Here is an 18,153-nt window from a genome sequence, read left to right as displayed (position 1 = left end):
CCAGGAGCCCCCGGGTCTGCTGGACATTCTCTCAAGGGGACGTTGCTGAGTGGTGGGGCTCTGTGATGCCTTAGTTATTTACCTCAGTTCAGTAGCTCTGAGGTTGCCTGAGGGCAGACTCAGATTTCCACGCAGGACATGAAAAACGGGACAGGTGACAAGAGTTCTCTGGGAGAAGTAGGTTGGGGAAGTAGATTACCCCAAGGAGTTCATAAACAGAGTCCTGGTCTGGATTGCTGCCTGACCGAGGACAGCTGTGACTCATTTGGGGAAAACCTGCGTGCAGGGAGGTGTGCAGCTAGGGTTGTTGCCCACGACAGAGCCCTGTGATCCTCATTTATTTTGGAGGGAAACATCTACTACTATCTCTTGCTTAAATAACGAGAAGCTGCCCTTTTGACAGCTCACAAGAGGGGAAGCACTACCCCACAGGATATTTATATGTGAGTGTATACTGAGTCTGTCTCTGAATTTGCTACAGAGCAGAGCAGAAATTGCTGCTCACTTTTTTTTTTCTTTTGCCTTTTTGAGATAGGGTTTGCTATGCAGCTCAGGCTGGCCTTGAGCTTACTTTGTAGCCCAGGTTGGTCTCGAACTTACAACGATCCTCCTGCCTCAGCCTCCTGAGTGCTGGGATTACAGGCATGTGCCACAACGTCTGGCTGCTGCTCACTTTGTAGATAAAAGAACTGAGGCCAGATGTTTATCGCAGAGGGGAAGAACTGCATACCCAGTGGGACATGATTCCTGTCCCAGGACCTTTGGGTGCTAGGGGGAATTCACGTGAGGTTAACATGAGGGCAGAACCGAGTCCTGGCTGTAGGAAGGAGAGTCGTACCTGTACATGCCAGCCCTGGCTGGGGTCTTCAGTCCAGCAGCAGACCTGCTGCAGGCACCAAACAGCCTCTCTGGCCACTAGGTCCCATCTTCTTCCCTTGCCCAGGTTATTGGTGGGGTCAGCTGGGTCTAGGATGATGGGCCTAGGGGAAATAAAGGAAGTAGATCTCTGTCATACTCAGGACTCTGGCTTCTGGCACCCATGTCTATGCAAGTGTGCAAGCCTTTGCGTAGGAAGGACTCCCTGCAAGCTGAAGCTGTGGGTTCAGGACTGGAGACATAACCTAAGCTGACCTGGTCACAGTGAATTTCCGAGATTTTGCTTGGAATGTTCCTTCTTATACTGGAATGTATGTATTCAGATGAGAAGCCTAGAAGTGATGCAACCACGAAGGAATTAATGTGAATTTGATGGTAAAACCCTGGGAAAGACTGAGCTGAGCAATTCATATAAATAAACTCTGATAACACAGGAAACTTCTGGATCATGCCATACCTGAACCTTCTTTTACCTTTGGGCTTTTCAGTTACAAAAGGCAATACATTCCTTTAAAAATTTTTCTTTTTTATAAAAGCTGTTTCCCTTGGGTTTGCTGTTCCTTAAAGCTGAAAGTAATGCAGCCAAGATACTCACCTACTCTTCTTCAGTTGTTGTTTGATATAATTTCTGACAATCTCACTCTGGAAATCATAATACTTGGTCCAGTATATGCAAATGCCTTCATAATCTCTGAGGAGTGTCATCACAGCCACAAATCCTTCATTCATGTTGAAGTTCTCTTGTTGGTCAGTACCAATTTCCCAGGCGTAGATGGTGAGTAGCTCCAATGCATACTTTGAGGGCAGAGCTGCTCCTTGATACTGAGATTTCACATACTAGAGAAAGGGGTTGGGGAGAGAACACGAGACGATTGATGCTCTAAAAATTCTTGGGTCATTGTGTTGTATTTTGTAGCACAAGCAAGAAAAGGTGGAGTCTAGGCGGACTTATGTCCTGGGGCTACCACGATTTCAATAAAAGAGGATGCTGGGGTCTCTCATAGATCCTCTGGGCCTTATCAATCCATGTTTTTCTGTTGGAGTGGAGGAAGCAGTATAATGAATATAGAAAACAACCAGAGAGAATGAAACCACATATCAGGCAAAACTGAAAGATGAAAGGGAAAGAGGAAGGAAAAAAGGACAATTCCTCCGAAGTTAATTTAAAATTTCACTGTAATCTTACTTGGAGTCCCAGGGATAGTTTTTTTTTTTTTTTTTGGTACTGGGAATCAAACTTAGGACCTTGTACTTGCCAGGCAGGCGCTTGTGCCTCTGAGCTAGATCCCTGGCCCCCCAGGGGTATTTTTAACAGGATAAAATAGCCTTAAGATTCACATAGAGGAAAAAAAAAGGATTCGCATAGAAGCATAAATGCTTAGGAAAAGCCAAGAAAATTACAAGCAAGCTGTGTTATATACATGCACCAGCTCCCCAAGATAATTGTAAAATGCATGTACTGCAAACATGTACTAATACAAAAGCCAGGAAAATGATGAAAAATAGAGAGTCTGATATTTGTCTTTTTGAATAGATATATAAAGCAGTTGCAGTAAGAGTATGTTTTGGGTATAGGAATAAGCAATAGTCAAACATACCAGGACAGCTGAGAATTTGTTCCCAGTAGATAGAATTTAGTATTTGACAAAGGCAATATTTTGGTTCAGTGAGAAAAATACACAAATTCAACAACTAATGTGCAACTTGCTAGGTATTTGGTAGAAAATAAAGTGATTCCAATGTTCCACCATATACCAAAAGAAATTACAAGTGGGGTTGCATTAATATTAAATTTAATATTACACCATATTAAAAATGTAGTGACTAATATATGTATATATATATGGGGGGTAGGATAGAGAATCATAATCTATAAAAGAAATTTACAATGCCCCAAAGGTCAATAGCAAATGTATTTGTTTAAAGGGTAGACTGACTGGAACAATAGTATGGTCCTACTTCTCTAAGATCTGAGCCTAAGATAGATTTATACACACACACACACACACACAAAAAAAAAAAAAAAAAAAGTCACTGATGATGTTATTGGTATTATCTTAGGGATTTCATGTGAATTTTACCTTCTTTCTTATGCTTTTTACACTGATGAATTTTGGGGGGATATTGGGGATTGAACCCAGGGTTTTGCACTGTGCTACATCCCAGGCCTTTTATTATCGTTGCTGTTATTTTGAGATAGTGTCTTGCTAAGTGGCCAAGGCTGGCAATGAATTTGCGATCCTCTTGCCTCAGCCTTGCAAGTAGCTGGGACTGCAGCACAAATCACTATGCCCAGCTTCAATTTTTAAAACATGAGTCTACTGCAATATTCAGATAGTCAGAAAAAATAATTACTATTATAAAAAATATTTTGTATCAAGATCACAAAAGGCAGACATACTTATATTCAAATTTCAGCTCCATTTTAGCATTTGAATCTCAGTTTTCTCATTTCCAAAATGAGAATAATAAATAATGCATACATTATAGAGTTGGTAACAAGATGCATTTTAGCTGCTGGGGAGGCTGAGGCAGGAGGATTGCAAATTCAAGCACAGCCTGGGCAACTTAATGAGCTTGTTGCAAACATAAAAAAGGGTGGGGTTGGGGCACAGTGGTAGATCATTTGCCTAGCATGTACAAGGCTATGGAATTAATCCCCAGCAAAATACACACACATACACACACACACACACACACACACACAAACACACACACACACATGGGGGTGGAGAGAAAGAGAGAGAGAGAAAGAGAAATACACGTTTGTATGTAGCATAAATCATGGAACATAATTCACACTCAAAAAAATGGTAGCTTTATAATAATTGTTTTTACTATTATCTGAAATATCTGAGGTCTGAAGCCTATTGAAAATCATTGCGTGCTTATCAGGAACTATTTAAGGGCTGGGGATTTAGCTCAGTGGCATAGCGCCTGCCTGGCAAGCTCGACGTCATGAGTTCGATTCCCAGTACCAGAAAAAACAAAACAAAACAAAAAAACAAAAAAAAGGAACTATTTAATTGCCATTGAAGAACTGTCACTGCTGATGTTATTGGTATTAGCTTAGAGATTTCATGTGAATTTTACCTTCTTTCTTATGTTTTTTACACTGATGAATTTTGGTCATTCAAACCAGGAGGCTTTAAGCAGGACAGGATGCTTCAGAAGGTGATAGAACACAGCAACAATAAACACCATCACCAGCAATAACGGCTGCCCCTGACTCTGTCAGGGGCTCCATGCTGCTGTCCCTAACTTTTTGGCACCAGGGACCCATTTTGTGGGAGACCCTTTTTCCACAGGACAGGGGAGAAGAGGAATGGTTTCGGGATGATTCAAGTGCATTACATTTATTGTGTACTTTATTTCTGTTCTTATTACATTGTGCGCTTTATTTCTGTTATTGTGACATTAGATTCTCACAAGGAATGCAAACCTACATCCCTTACAGGTGCAGTTCACAGTAGGGAATCTAACGCAGCTGCTGATCTGACCAGAGGTGGAGCTCAGGCAGTGCTGTGGGGAATGGGAGATGGCTGTAGATACAGAAGAAGCTTCCCTGGCTCTCCCACCGCTCACCTGCTGCTGTGTGGCAAAGTTCCTAACAGGCCGAGACCCTAACTGGTCTGTGACCCTGGGGATGGGGATCCCTGCTCAATAGGTTACAAATAATTTCCAATGACAGTAGTATTTCACTTACATGGTCTAATCTGCCTGCTACCCTTAGCTAATTGTTTCCTCCCCTGCTCTTCCCCTTGTTCTTGCATCTCCCAACCCAACCCCCACCCTCTCACCTTCAGGTACCAGAACTTCACCAGCCGCAAGAGGTTTTTCAGTTTAATAGGGCGCCTTTTTACAAAGTCCCTCCGTAACACTGTGAAGCTTGGTGAGAACTCCCCAGGATACCTGCAGCTGTTTATTAAATCTTCATAGATTTTCGGTGCTGGTTTAGAGTCTGGGCAAAAGGATCCTGGGAGGAAAAGAGTATTCGGTTATCACCCTCCCCTTTCCCATAGCCCACCCCTTCTTCCTCTATACTTTGAGGTGAGGAAGATCGAAAGAGCATAGCATATGCGTCAATTATTTTAGGCAATTCTCACAACAGTGTTACCCTTCTCAATTTATAGCTGAACAAAAGGAGGCCTAGATGGTTTGGTAGCATACCCAAAGGTCACATGAATTTAAAATAACTTGCATTGACCAACAACATACAATATGTCAGGCACTGGGTTAAACTCAGGGAATCTTCAGGGACAACAGTTGTATGAAGTAGGTAAGTTTGAGAAGAACATAGGACATTACCGTTTTTGTGGGTGAAACATGGTCAAATAATTAGTTGCTAATGGTTCCACCTACATTTGATATTGACCCATTTAACAAGTTGGTATTCTCAGTGTTAGAAGTATGTTATTGCTTGTGTCTGCAATGTCCCTCAAAAGCGCATGTGGTAGTATCTGGGTCCCTAACACAGTAATTTTCAAAGGTAGGGCTTTGGCAGGTGATTAGATTCTGAGAGCTCTAATTTCATCAGATGGATTCATAATTTGATGGCATTGGGAGGCGATGAAATTCAGGAGATGGAGCCTAGCTGAAGGGAAGTAGGTCATGGGGCATAACCTTGAGGACTATGTCTTGTCTTTGGCCCCTTTCAGGATCTTTCTCTCTCCCTTGCTCCCCCCCTCCATCGTCCCCTTCCCCAGTGCCCACCCCTTCTTCCTCTGCCTCTCTGGTTTCTGGCTGCCAGGAGGCGAGCAGTTTTATTTCTCCATATTTTTCTGCCATGATGTTTCTGCCTTGACACAGGCCCAGAAACAATGGAGCCATGGACCGTAAAAACCACAAGCTGAAATAAACCTTTCCTCCTTTAAATTGTTATTCTCAGGCATTTTGTCACAACAAAGGAAAGCTGACTAATGAAGTATTAAATAGTTTTCCCGACTAGAGGCACAGGTAGGAAGATTGAAAGCTCGAGCCCAGCCTGGGTAATTTAGTGAATTAGGTTGACCTTGGCCACCCACTCCCCCAATAAAAAAGAGATGAGGATGTAGCTCAGTGTGAAGACCTTGGGTTTAACAAGCCCTAGTGCAAAAAAAAAAAAAAAAAAAAAAAAAAGAAAAGAAAAGAAAAGAAAAAAAGAGCCTTGTTTTAAAGATGATTCTAATCTAATGTGACCCCAAAGACCTTGAAGCGCTTGCTTGACCTGGTGCATCCCAGAGAGCTGGAGAGGCATTTCCTCCTTAGGTTGGGTAGAAATTCATTATTTAGAAGAAATCCCCTTTCTCAGGCAACATGGAGACATCGCAACACATGCATTTAGGGAAGGACTTAATTCTTCCAATGACAGCCTCAGTCCCATTTCCCTACAAAAGGGCAAACTCCATTGGTTTCCACTTTCCCAAAACTCTGAAGCCAGGTTGGTAAAGGGGCCCCACCCATTGCTGTCATTACCCAAGGCATCGAAGGCCAGGACCACATCCATGTGAATGATGTCACTGTTCTTCTTGGACTGGACCTGCACGTTTAGGGAGCGAGGTGTTCTGGGTCCCGGTATGTGGTGAGCCACAGTGATATTGTAGGCCAGGCTTTCACTACAGTGATCCAGTCTCTTCTCAATGAAGTCAACGATGGGTCCTAGGAAATCTGCCTGCTGTTTGAAGCTGGTAAAGCAGCTCAGGAACAAAACCATATCCACATCGGAGCTGTGATTCAGCATTGTCCCCTTTGCCCAAGAGCCGCCCTGTGAAGGAGGACAATACTGAGCTTTATTTCCCCGGAGACTTGATGCTTTGAGGTTGAGAACAAAGCAAGCAGCCCTCAATCTCTAGTTTACAACCATTGGCAGGCTGTAGACACAAGTCCCCCAAAAGAGCCCTTGGCTGTTATCACACACACTGTGGACTTTGCTGTGAGCGTTATGGGTTGAGCATGTCTAATTGAAAAGTCAAAAATTCAAAATGCTCCAAAATCCAAAACATTTTGCATGTCCGCATGACACCAGAAGTGGAGAATTCCACATGGGACCTCCTGTGACACATCACAGTCAAAATGTAAAAATACTGTACAAAATTACTTTCAGACTAAGTGTACTTGTAGAATAAATAAAGAGCAAAATAAAACATAGATAATAGGAAATAAGAGAGAGAGATTTTGCAGAAAGGGAGGGAACTAGGGGATGGAGGGAAGGAGGAAAGAAGGGAGGCAGAGGGAATGAACCAAAATTAAGCTGTGTTCTGTGCATGCACCAACTCCCCAGGAGGTATGTCATCATGTACTGCAAACATATACTTATAAAAATAAAAATTAAAAAATAAATTTAGCTCAAAGCAGAGAGGAAAAAAATACTATGCATATACTGATTTAATGTTCAGACTTAGACATCGCCCCTGAGGTGTCTCATTATGTATATGCAAATATTCTTTTTTTTTTTGTTTTTTCTCCGGTACCGGGAACCAAACTCACGACCTTGCGCTTGCCAGGCAGGTGCTTTTGCCGCTGAGCTAAATCCCCAGCCCCATATGCAAATATTCTAAAACCTGGGAAAAAACCCAAAGTCCAGACACTTCTGTTCCCCAGCATTTTGTAAAGGGACACTAAACTTGTACTACATCTTTTCACTGATTTATGAAAGTCAAATGTCTACTAAGCAATTTAGAAGCTATAAGTGAAACATAAAACTCCATTCATCCCAAGGACTTTAACCTGAGACAACCAAAATTACCAGCATCTTATATAGTGTTCCTTAAATGTTCCACTCTAAGACATGCACAAGCCAATATGGTTGCCAGCAGCCACAGATGTCTTTTTACATTTAAATTAATTAAAATGAAATAAAATGTCTGTTAGCTTTATTGGAAATGCTCAGTAGTTGCCCAAGGATGGTGGCTAGTATATTAGATAATGTATATGTACAGCATTTCTATCATTATAGAAAGTTCCATTGGACAGCTCTGGCTAAGTGTATCTTGTACACTTATATTTTGAATATACAGATACATGGGTGTATGGACAAACATTTTCTAGATGCTTTGCTTTGAAGTAATTACAGATTCATAGGAAGTTGTAAAAATAGTAGAGAGAGGTTTGGTGTGCACTTTACCCACTCTTCCCAACGGTTATATACCATTATTGGAGACTGAACACATGGCTTTCACATGGAGTTACATCCCCTGCTCCTTTTTTTATTTTGGGACAAGTTCTCACTAAGCCACTAAATTGCCCAGGCTGGGCTTGAACTTGTGACCCTCCTGCCTCAGCCTCCCAGAGTGCTGGGCTTACAGGCATGTATTCCTTGCCAGCACATCTTACATAAAATATTAAAAGCAGAAGGTTGACATTGGTGCCACATTTTACCCTGTGTGTAGATTCCTGTGACAATCAAGGTACAGAATCACCATTGCAATCAAGATATAGAATTATTCTATCACTAGAAAGATGTTCCCCATGCAGCTCCTTTATAATTATACATGCTTCCCTCCCTTCCACCATCCCTAAAACCTGGAAAACAATCTGTTTTCCATTTGTGGAATCTTGCCATTCTGAGAATGTTGCACAGTTGTCCCTTGCTGTTCTAAAGGACTGGTTTCAGGACTTCCTCAGGTACTAAAATCTGAGGATGCTCATGTCCCTTATATAGAATGGGGTAGTATCTGCACATCATCTATGCACAGCCTCCTATATGGCTCAATCTCTACTTTACTTTTAATCCCTAATACAATGTGATATGTGAATAGCTGTTACACTGTATGATTTTATTTGTATTATTGTACCATTGCTTTATATTTTTTCCCCTCAAATATGGTCAGCTCTTTGTATCTGCAAGTGCCACATAAGCAGATTCAACCAACTTCAGACAAAAAATATTGTCCATGCTGAACATGTACAGACTTGTTTCTTGGCAATATTCCCTAAACAATACCACATAACACTATTTGCATAGCAACTGCATCATTTTAGGCATCACAAGTCATCTAGAGATGGTTAAAGTAAGGATGTACATAGGTTATATGCAAATACTGCATCATTTTATATAAAGGACTTGAGCATCTTTGGATTTTGGTAACCATGGGTGTGGGAAGGAGTGAATATTCCTGGAATGAATATCCTTTTGGACAGGGGGCCAATTGTACCTGGAATCATACCAAGAGGTATGTAAACTTTTCAAATGGACTTTTCCTCCTTACCTTGCACAATGCTTTTGGTATCCACTTATATTTTGTGTGTCTTAATAGCTTGTTCCACCATAGTCACCCTTGTTTCAGGTTAAGTTCCGATTTCGGACCCCATTATTTCTGTTACATATTTTAATTTTCAGAGTTCTCGTCCTGGCTCTTTGACGTTTGTCCAGAGTTTTAGTTGTAATTTGTAAGAGAGATAGTTTGTAAGTTGTTTACTCCATCTTGACTGGAAGAGAAGCTTACAATCCCTTATGATATAAATGAAAGTGTTGTTAAATTAAATAAGTGGGAGGCCATTAGTCTGAGGTTTTCTGTACTTTGATTTCCTATAACAAACTGTATTTTTTGTATGTAAATAAACCAGATCCTGAGTTAAGGATCATATAGCCAGGTTTCAGCCAATCAGAAATAGCTAAGCTTTAGCCAGTCACAGTTAGCCAACTGATCAGAACATGCCCAAATAAGGGAAATGCCATATTACATGCTGTCTGTATAAGGCAGACGCCTACCAGTAGCCAAACAGTGATTTCTCTACTTTGTTCCCATGTTTGTCCCACTTTATTGGCTTTTGAGCTTATTGCTCACCCTGGGAGCACTCTCTGAACCTCCTCTGGCTCTGAGTGACAACCTGACTCATGAATCTTTCTTTGCTCAGGTATAGTCTACTGAACTTAACTTGCCTAAAGTTTTTCTTTTAGCAATATATATGAAAGAAAATATTTCCTAATTATTTATAACCAAAAGTGTGGTCATGGTGTCCTAAAATATTAATGATGCTTATACATGAGCAGTAAGATCACTTTGTAAGGTTTTGTATTTTCCTATATCTTTGTGACTAAATGTATTATTTGTGTACTTAAAACATCATAAAACAATTCTGATTTTAGATTTCTATGTTTTTTTTTAAATTTTATTTTGAGACAAGGTCTGGCTATGTAGTTTAGGCTGGCTTTGAATTCACTATGTAGCCCAGGGGAGGCCTCTCTTGTTGATCCTCCTGCCTCAGCCTCTTGAGTGTTAAGATTATAGGCAAGCACCATCATATTGGGCTGTAACCTTAATTTAGACATTTGGTTCCTTGAGGACACAGAATTGCAGAAAAAGAAACAATGTGGGGCCCATATTCTTGAAGTGGAGGTGGTGATTAGGTACAGCAAGAGAAGTCCTTGCAAAAGTTACTATTGGTACTGAAGTTTCTCTGACCCACACATGATAAGAAATCAAATGGATCAGTGTATTTAACTACGGAAAAACACATCATAAGTGGATGGATGGATGAAAACAAGAAAAGTAGAGGCAACTAAAAAAAAAAAAATGTAATGCTTAAAGAGGCGAACAAAGATAGAGAAAAGTGTATTGTGCCCCAATAGTGCAATGTACCATATATTAATACTATCTATTTATGTGTGTCTGTCTCTATCTCTACATCTCCTGGTTCCCATTGCCTATCTCCCAGTTTCCCTTTTCAAATAAGGTCTATAGTTTCAGTGTAACTTTGTGCTATGCATTTTCTATGTTGCTCAAAACAGGTTATGATAGCTATTTCACGTGTGTTTCAAATTCTGTAATAGAGCAAGAGGAAAGGTAAAAATACATCTTTATCTTGTGCAAATGAATAGTCTTTACTTGGTTCATATACCTGTAAAGGTAGGAACAGGAACTTCAAAATGTGGGCATTTGGAATAACATAAATAGACATATCCCACTGAGACAACACATTCTCATCTATAGAAGAATTTTATTTAGAACATATGTTAAAACCTTTGAGCACTTTCAGACGTACCCTTAGGACAACATGCATCTCATTTCTGGTTCTGGTAGGGATTTCATTTTTTGCTGTTTGATTCTGACAATGTGAGCATAGACAGTGATATGGTAAAGGCGTCCTACAACAAGTTCGGAGGTGTGGAGGAGTTGGAGTCCAGAAGTGCAGTTGGATCTTTTCAAGCAACTACAGGAAGCCAACTCCCTGTTTTTGAAATGCACGATGTGCAGCTAATGCTCATGAAGGCTTGAAGTCCTTCGTCAGTCTTACTTTCTGCAGCCCTTATCATCACCAGGTACAACCTGATTTGCTTAAGTTGATGTGCAATGGCTTTTATTCTGGGGAGATGAATAAAAGCTAGGCTTACAGTTGAAACACTTTATATCGACAATGGTATAATAAAAGTTAAATTGGGCCAGGGATACAGCTCAGTGGGACTGCGCCTGCCTGGCAAGTGCAAGGTCCTGAGTTCAATTCCCAGTACAAAAAAAAAAAAAAAAAAAAAAAGTTGAATTATAATTGAATATTTTCCGAGGAGAAACCATGCTTATAAATAGGTGTTGAATTACATGGTCAGTCTCTAAAAACCCCTCGAACTTGTCAAGTGTCTTCTGTTATTATTATTTCTGACATAGGCAGGCAGTACCATTTTTGAAGAAAATTATAGGAGCTTTTCTTTATGACTTTGTAGGTAAAGTGGGGTTTGTTAAAGGAAGAAGTTAAAAAGGATAAATGTGATTGAGACCTGCTATCCACATTCCATCTGACTCGACATTCAGGGAGCTGAACGCCAAATGCTCCTTTCCCTCCCCTACTCCCGCCCCCGCTCCTCCTCCTCTTTCAGCTTTTGTGAAATAATTTACTACTTAAGAGCATTTCCCCATGTTTCATCTCATTTATCGGTCATAAGAAACTCCGGTTAAAGAGGGAGGAAGTGAGGCGTGGAGATGAAACGACCCGTTCCCTAGGTCCCACCATCCCACAGAAGCAGGGCGGGAATTTGAACGCCAGGACCTGGAGTGCTCACCTTCAGCACCTTCAGCACCCTGACCTCTTCATCCAGAACCAGATTATCTCGGAAGCACTGATTCCGAAAGAACTTCTCGACTCTCTGCCAGGCATCCTGTCCTTTTTCCTTCCAGTCCCCCTGGGGCTGAAGGCTGTGCTCCAGGAAGGCGTCCAGCCTGTCTCCTGGGGTCCAGTACAGGTCCTGTGTGAGGTCTATCTTTGCAGGACTTCTCTGTCACTGCCCAGCCCCGTAAGGGGTACGTTTCAGGCCTTCCCAACAGCTGAACAGTTGCGGAGAGAGAAGGAAACCACGTGAGGCAGAGCCTGACTCTCCTCGGCTTGCGGTGAGAAGAGGGCTGCCAGCGAATCGCGAATCGCTCCTCCTTCCGGAATAATTTAAGTTCTGCAGCCAGGCAGCGTTCCAGCCAGATAGGAAATGGAACTGTGTTTTTCAAGGAATCAAAACTGAAACTGGAAACGGAAACTTTCGCGATGCAGAGTTTTGTTTCCTACGGCTGTAAGCAACAATGGATTCAGAGATGGAGCTAAGTCTTCCCAAGGGGGTCTCCCGCGGGAAATTCCTGGAGGGTCCTGGAGCTGCCCCGCCCCCATGTCAGTGGGCGCTAACGGGTTAGGGTGAGGGAGTGACAGCTCGGCTGTACTTAATTAAGGGGTCCTGAGGCTAGATATTCTCACCCTTTGTTCCTTCTGTCCTTTTCTCTCTAGGCGAACCCTCTGATCCCAGAAAGCTATGAGAAGGAAGGAGTTTTTTAAAAAGCTGCGTGTGGGGAGTGTTAGGTAAAAATTTTGAGACCAAGAGGTCTCTGAAATAACGGTTTTTTAGGGAGAGGTAGAAGTGAAAGGAGCAGTCCTGGGACCGATGCCCTGAGCTACCAGCAGCTTGACCTGAGGGCGCTTGGAAAAACATCCGCTGGACTTAAAATGAACCCGAAATTTTGGAGAGAAGAAACAGAAGTCATTTATGCAGACCAGAGGCGGAGCGGAAGTGGGCAAAGCCCTGGGGGTGGGAGGGGAGTCTGTAAACGCAAGTTGTTGCTGCTTCTTGCTTGGTTGGTTTGAGAAGCAGAAGGTGACGTGGCCTTGATGGAGATCTTCAGTACACGTGCGGGAAAGGGAGGTGGAGCCAGTTTGTTTTCGTTTCTATTTCCTTTCTCGTTGCTGAAAGCTGTCAGCTAAAATGAATTTCTGTTGTCTCTTTCCTCCCTCCATTCTCTGGCCTCCTGACTGTTCAGGACATCTTAGAATTCTTCTCACATCAGGGGGCTGTTTCCTGAAGTTCTTCATTTTGAAGAGCAAAGGGGTTTGGAGGAAGACACATTGCCCTTAAAATATTTCAGTTGATGCAAATTTCAGGTCTCAAACAGTGGCCCTGTGAACCAGAAAAATAAGGGAAGAGAAAGTGAACTTAGGTTTGGTAATTATTCCTGGGAATATGACCTTACATTTACATACAGTAGATACATAGATGACATTGTATACAGGTGTTTTAATAGTCATTTAGAAAAGGAACCCCACATCGACATCGAGGAAGTCATAAATAAACACAGGATGCGTGTAAAAACTATGTCGCTGAGATTTGTTCAGAATGTCCAATCCAAAAATGTCTGTTATTCTTCTGCTGGAAGAGAAGATACCGGGCCCTGGAAAACTGGCCTAGAAAACTTACTTGGAGGTGAGAAAAACACTGATGTGCTAGATGCCTACGAAGGATTTGAGGAAAAAAAATTTTTTTGAAAGATGAAAGTGGAGCTGGGGATATAGCTCAGCAGCACAAGTGCCTGCCTGGCAAGCGCAAGGTCCTGAGTTCGATTCCCGGTACCAAAAAAAAAAAAAAAAAAAAAAAAAAAAAAAGTGGAAAAGATAAAGACACACACACCACTCACATAACATTTATAATTGTATCATTATATCTAAAGAATAAATAACTATTGTGCCTTCTGGTGTCCCGGCCCGCGGGTACAGTCAACAGCAGCCCTAGAGGGGGAGTGGGGATTATAAAGGGACAAGAGCCACGAAAAATGCAGACAAGACAGGATTCTGATCAGGTCTCGTTTATTAGCAGGAAGTGCCGTGCTTATATACGGCTCGGAGAAACGCGGAAGTTCTAAGGCGGGAATAACCAAATAACCCGACAAAGGCGGGAGTAGCTAGGCAACGGCGGGCAGTCCTAATTCTAAAGGCGGGAGTAGCTAGGCAACGGTGGCCATTCCCAACCAGGAAGGGTGCGTGACTGCGGGGAAACAGGCAGAATATGAGGAAACGGAAACTTATCTTGGAAGCAGAAATTTAGTCTTACAGGGTGGATGCGTACCATAAAATGGCTGCCAGTGCAGTAGAGCATGGTGGCCAATTACAGGTCTCCCACATACTGGGTTACCTAAAGTTTATAGAAGCGGGATAATTTCAACACATGTATTTTCTCACTGGGAAATATTTATTATTAGTCTATGGGAAAATTTATGTAGATCTGTATCTTTAATGCATAGCATAGGGATATATGTCAGTTTCTCTTTTCTTTTTTTCTCTGTTTTGTGACAGTTTTCCTTCTTCTTTTGCTAGGTGATGTTCAACACCCACTGAAAACACACACTTTCTAATTCTTAGGGTCTTAGCATGGGCTAGACAGAGGTGGTCTGGTTAGCCCTTGCATAGAGAAGGTGGACTAGAGATTGGAAAGCTTAGTGGTGCTAACATTGTAGTAATGATACTAGGTCCAATAGCTGGATCATGTTGACCATACAGTATGCACCAGATTCTACATGGATAATCTCCTATAATTCCCATAGGATCCACTGATGTAAGCTCCCACTGCTTTACATATAAGGAAATCTGGTCTCAGATGATGTGACTTACCCATGGTCATGCAGCACAGAAGTAGATGAGTTTTGATTTTCATCCACATTCTCTGATTCCAAATGCCAGAAGGTCAGCTGGTATGCTGTCCCACTACCTATGGAAATTTCCATTTATTGAGATCTTCCTATGTGCTAGGAATTCAGTGAGGCTTGGAGAGCACAGATATAAGATTCACTTCAGAGAGACTCACGTGGCCCCAGAGTCTAGTACAGGGCTTGGCATGTAATGGGTTCTTATTGTTGCCCAAATGGACTGCACTAGATTACAGAAGAGTGAACACTGTGATATTCTGATGACTTTTCAGCCCAAGAAAGGGACAGATGGTGGAGGACAGAAGATTTCTTGGTGATTTTCCACTTGTCCCATCACTGTATCCATGGAGGGGCTACATCTCTGGATAAAATGAGCTTCTCTGGATGGTAGTTTAGGATGGTCTTTTCAGAGGTACTTTATTGGAGACTCCTGCAGTGAGCTTTAATCTCCTGCCAGGTATTATGGCACATGGTGGGAAGAAAGAAAGAAAGAAAGAAAAAAAGAAAGAAAGAAAGAAAGAAAGAAAGAAAGAAAGAAAGAAAGAAAGAAAGAAAGAAAGAGAAAGAAAGAAAGGAGGAAAAAATGGTGGTACAACGAGGATACAGGATGACAAGATATTCATGGGGAACAAAAGGCCACGAGGTAGACAGAACCTTAGCATTTATTTTTTTGAGGAAGGGATTAACAGATGACTCAGAGGGTGGTGGTGATTTTAAATTAATGAGGATCTTGCCCTGGAGCATCTTTAGTCTTAGTACTCTTTTAGTTTTAGTCTTAGTCTTAGTCTTAGTTTCAGTGTTAGTCTTAGTGGTTTTAGTCTTAGCCTTAGTAGGTGGGAGAGGATGGCCCATCCCTAATGGGATAATGGGAAATCTCAAAAGGGTGATACCAAAAGTCTCCAGCCTCCATTCATGCCTTAGAGAAGTATGTAATACTAGCCATTGTGAATTTGTGCTCCCCAGCGGTACCTGGTTCTCTATTTACTTTGATGTTTCTTAACTTCTTTGGAATCTTGTATATTCTAGAGAATACAATGAATGCTTTGAGCCTCCCCCAGGAAAACATGTTTATGTCTATCACCCAACTTCTGGGGTTTTCTGGACTCTAAATTAAGAGCTTTGTAAAGTGGAAGGTGCTTGAGGAGCAGGAGACATCCTATATCAATCATATCTCAAATGTGGAATTTAGTTGATGAACCAATATGTTTTAAAGGAATTTCCACTATGTGGCATGCATAATGCTGAGTTCTAGGGATAACACAGTAAACAGCTATTGCATGCAGATTAATCCGGAGGGATCTCTTGGGAGTTGAAACACATAACTAATGGTTTTTGAACTCTCAGACCACATTTGGGACTGGGGGTGAGGTGGTTTCCACTTCCAAGTGTCTGAAACTTTCTTCTGCTTAGATCCTATTTTAGACCAGTGTGCTAGCTTCCCATTAGTATAGTAAAATACCTGAGACCATTAACTTATAAAGATTAAAGGTCTATTTGATTCATGGTGTTGGAGGCATGGTCCAAGATTTATGGCACCATCACCAGGAAAGTGATTCCTGACATTGTGAAGTCTTGCATCATGAAGAACCAGCCACACTCTGGGGCCTTGGTTCTTTGTTGCTTTAATGAAACATTTCAGACAGGACACATAGGCCATCCTATAGAGTATGGGTAGAATTTATTGCAAAGTAATAGATTTTCAGAGAGAGAGAGAGAGAGACAGAGAGAGAAAGAGACAGAGAGTGCAAAGATGGCAGTTGCACTGAATCAGGTCTCAAATTACATTTATTTATTTATTTACTTATTTATTTATTTTTTTGTTACCAGGAACCGAACTCATCACCTCATGCTTGCTAGGCAAGTGCTGTGCCACTGAGCTATACTCCTGGTCCTCAAATTACATTTATATGATTAGTTGGGTCTTTCAAGAAATAGCCTTCCTTCCTCCAACCAAGGTCATTTTTTTTTTTTAATAAGAAAAATGGGCTGTGTTGACTTATTTCACAGGGAAGAAGGTCTTTAGCACCCCCTTAGGGCATGTTTTCCATTTATTTTGTTTTGACTTTGAGGTTTTTTCAACTTTGTGCCCATGGTCTGGACTTTGTATGGAGGCAAGAACTTAGCAGGATGCTCAGATAAGGTTACATTCTCCTAAGCTAAAGTTTAAAGCCATGGGCTCATGTGGATTTTATCGATAGCTAATGATTAAGAAACTGATGGTAAAAAGAAAACAACTTCATATTTTCTTTTCATATAACCCTCAGCCACCTGTCTCCAGGCTGTTTATGTTTAACTTTCTACCCAACAACCCCATCAGACTGAGCTTCTGATGAGGGTGGCACACTATGGTGCAAGTATGTGGCAGAGCAAACCACTCACATCATGAGCCAGGAAGCAAAGGAGAGGAGACCAAGCTCCCTCAGTCTCTTTGGAGGGCATTGCCCCAGTGATTGGACCTGAAATGATAGCTGTGCTGTTCTTTTTTTTACAAAATTTAATTCTTAAATGTACAGCAGATTCCAAGAACATACTTCATTCCCAGTATAGGTATCAAGAGATGTTCTGGCAGGGAATCCAGCTATTTGAATAGTAATGGAATCCAGGGTTACCATCATCTTAGGTACAAGGCAGTTTATTTTTTGCCAGATTTCTTAATTCTACCTGTGGCCAGGGGGCCCTTCCCCACGGTCTTTGTTTTTAGCTCCTCAGGTTTCTTCTGTTCCTCTTTTTGCTTCTGTTTGAATGTGCTGTCTTTCTCGTCCATCTCCTTGGCCTGTTTCTTGGGCTACTTCAGGGGCTTCTTCTTGCCACCCTCATGGCTGGACATGACTCCTGCATACCCTCTGGAACTGGGTTCAGAAACCAGACCTTATGCTGTTCTGTTGAACTATGTCCTTACTGATTTTCTGCTGCTTGCATCTGCAATTACTGAGAAGTATTGAAATATCTAACTATATTAGCAGAGTTGTCTATTTCTCTTTGAAGCTCTGTCAGTTTTTGCCTTATATATTTTGATGTTTTATTGTTAGATGCATGTATGTTAAGGTTTGTTATGTCCTCTTGGAGAATTAACCTTTTTATTTTATTTTTTGTCTTTTTGAGATAGGGTCTTGCTATGCAATTCAGGCCTGCCTTGAGCTCACTTTATAGCCCAGGCTGGTCTCAAACTCACAATGATCCTCCTGCCTCAGCCTCCTGAGTGCTGGGATTACAGGCATGAGCCACCACACCTGGCTAACCTTTCTAATGTTATGTAACATCTCTCTTTATCTCTGATAATTTTCCTTCTTGTAGACACTGCTTTGTCTAAAACTAGTAAGCTACTCCAGTTTTCTTTTGAATTTTGTTAGCATGGCATATCTTTCTCCATTCTTTGCTCTTAACTTGTGTCCTTACATTTATTTCTTTTTTTTTT

The 18,153-nt window shown here is 41.6% G+C and overlaps 1 protein-coding gene across 1 annotated transcript in view; it reads right to left on the bottom strand.

The window, feature by feature from the left end:
- Nucleotides 1-17,502, bottom strand: part of LOC106149839 (2'-5'-oligoadenylate synthase-like protein 2) — a 20,080-nt gene extending 2,578 nt beyond the window's left edge. Inside the window, exons 1-7 of the mRNA XM_013520315.1 lie at nt 17,400-17,502; nt 12,159-12,271; nt 11,849-12,061; nt 6,331-6,619; nt 4,677-4,852; nt 1,472-1,713; nt 839-980 (exon numbers count right to left, since the gene is read on the bottom strand). Coding sequence (XP_013375769.1) covers nt 839-980; nt 1,472-1,713; nt 4,677-4,852; nt 6,331-6,619; nt 11,849-12,061; nt 12,159-12,271; nt 17,400-17,502 — 1,278 coding nt within the window. The remainder of the gene's footprint in view (nt 1-838; nt 981-1,471; nt 1,714-4,676; nt 4,853-6,330; nt 6,620-11,848; nt 12,062-12,158; nt 12,272-17,399) is intronic.
- Nucleotides 17,503-18,153: the final 651 nt, after the last annotated feature.

Source organism: Chinchilla lanigera, unplaced genomic scaffold (genome assembly GCF_000276665.1).
Source record: "Chinchilla lanigera isolate Chin_1 unplaced genomic scaffold, ChiLan1.0 scaffold00054, whole genome shotgun sequence".
NCBI lineage: Eukaryota > Metazoa > Chordata > Mammalia > Rodentia > Chinchillidae > Chinchilla > Chinchilla lanigera.
The sequence above is the reverse complement of the archived record's forward strand: the minus strand, read 5'-3'. Positions and strand labels throughout refer to the sequence as shown.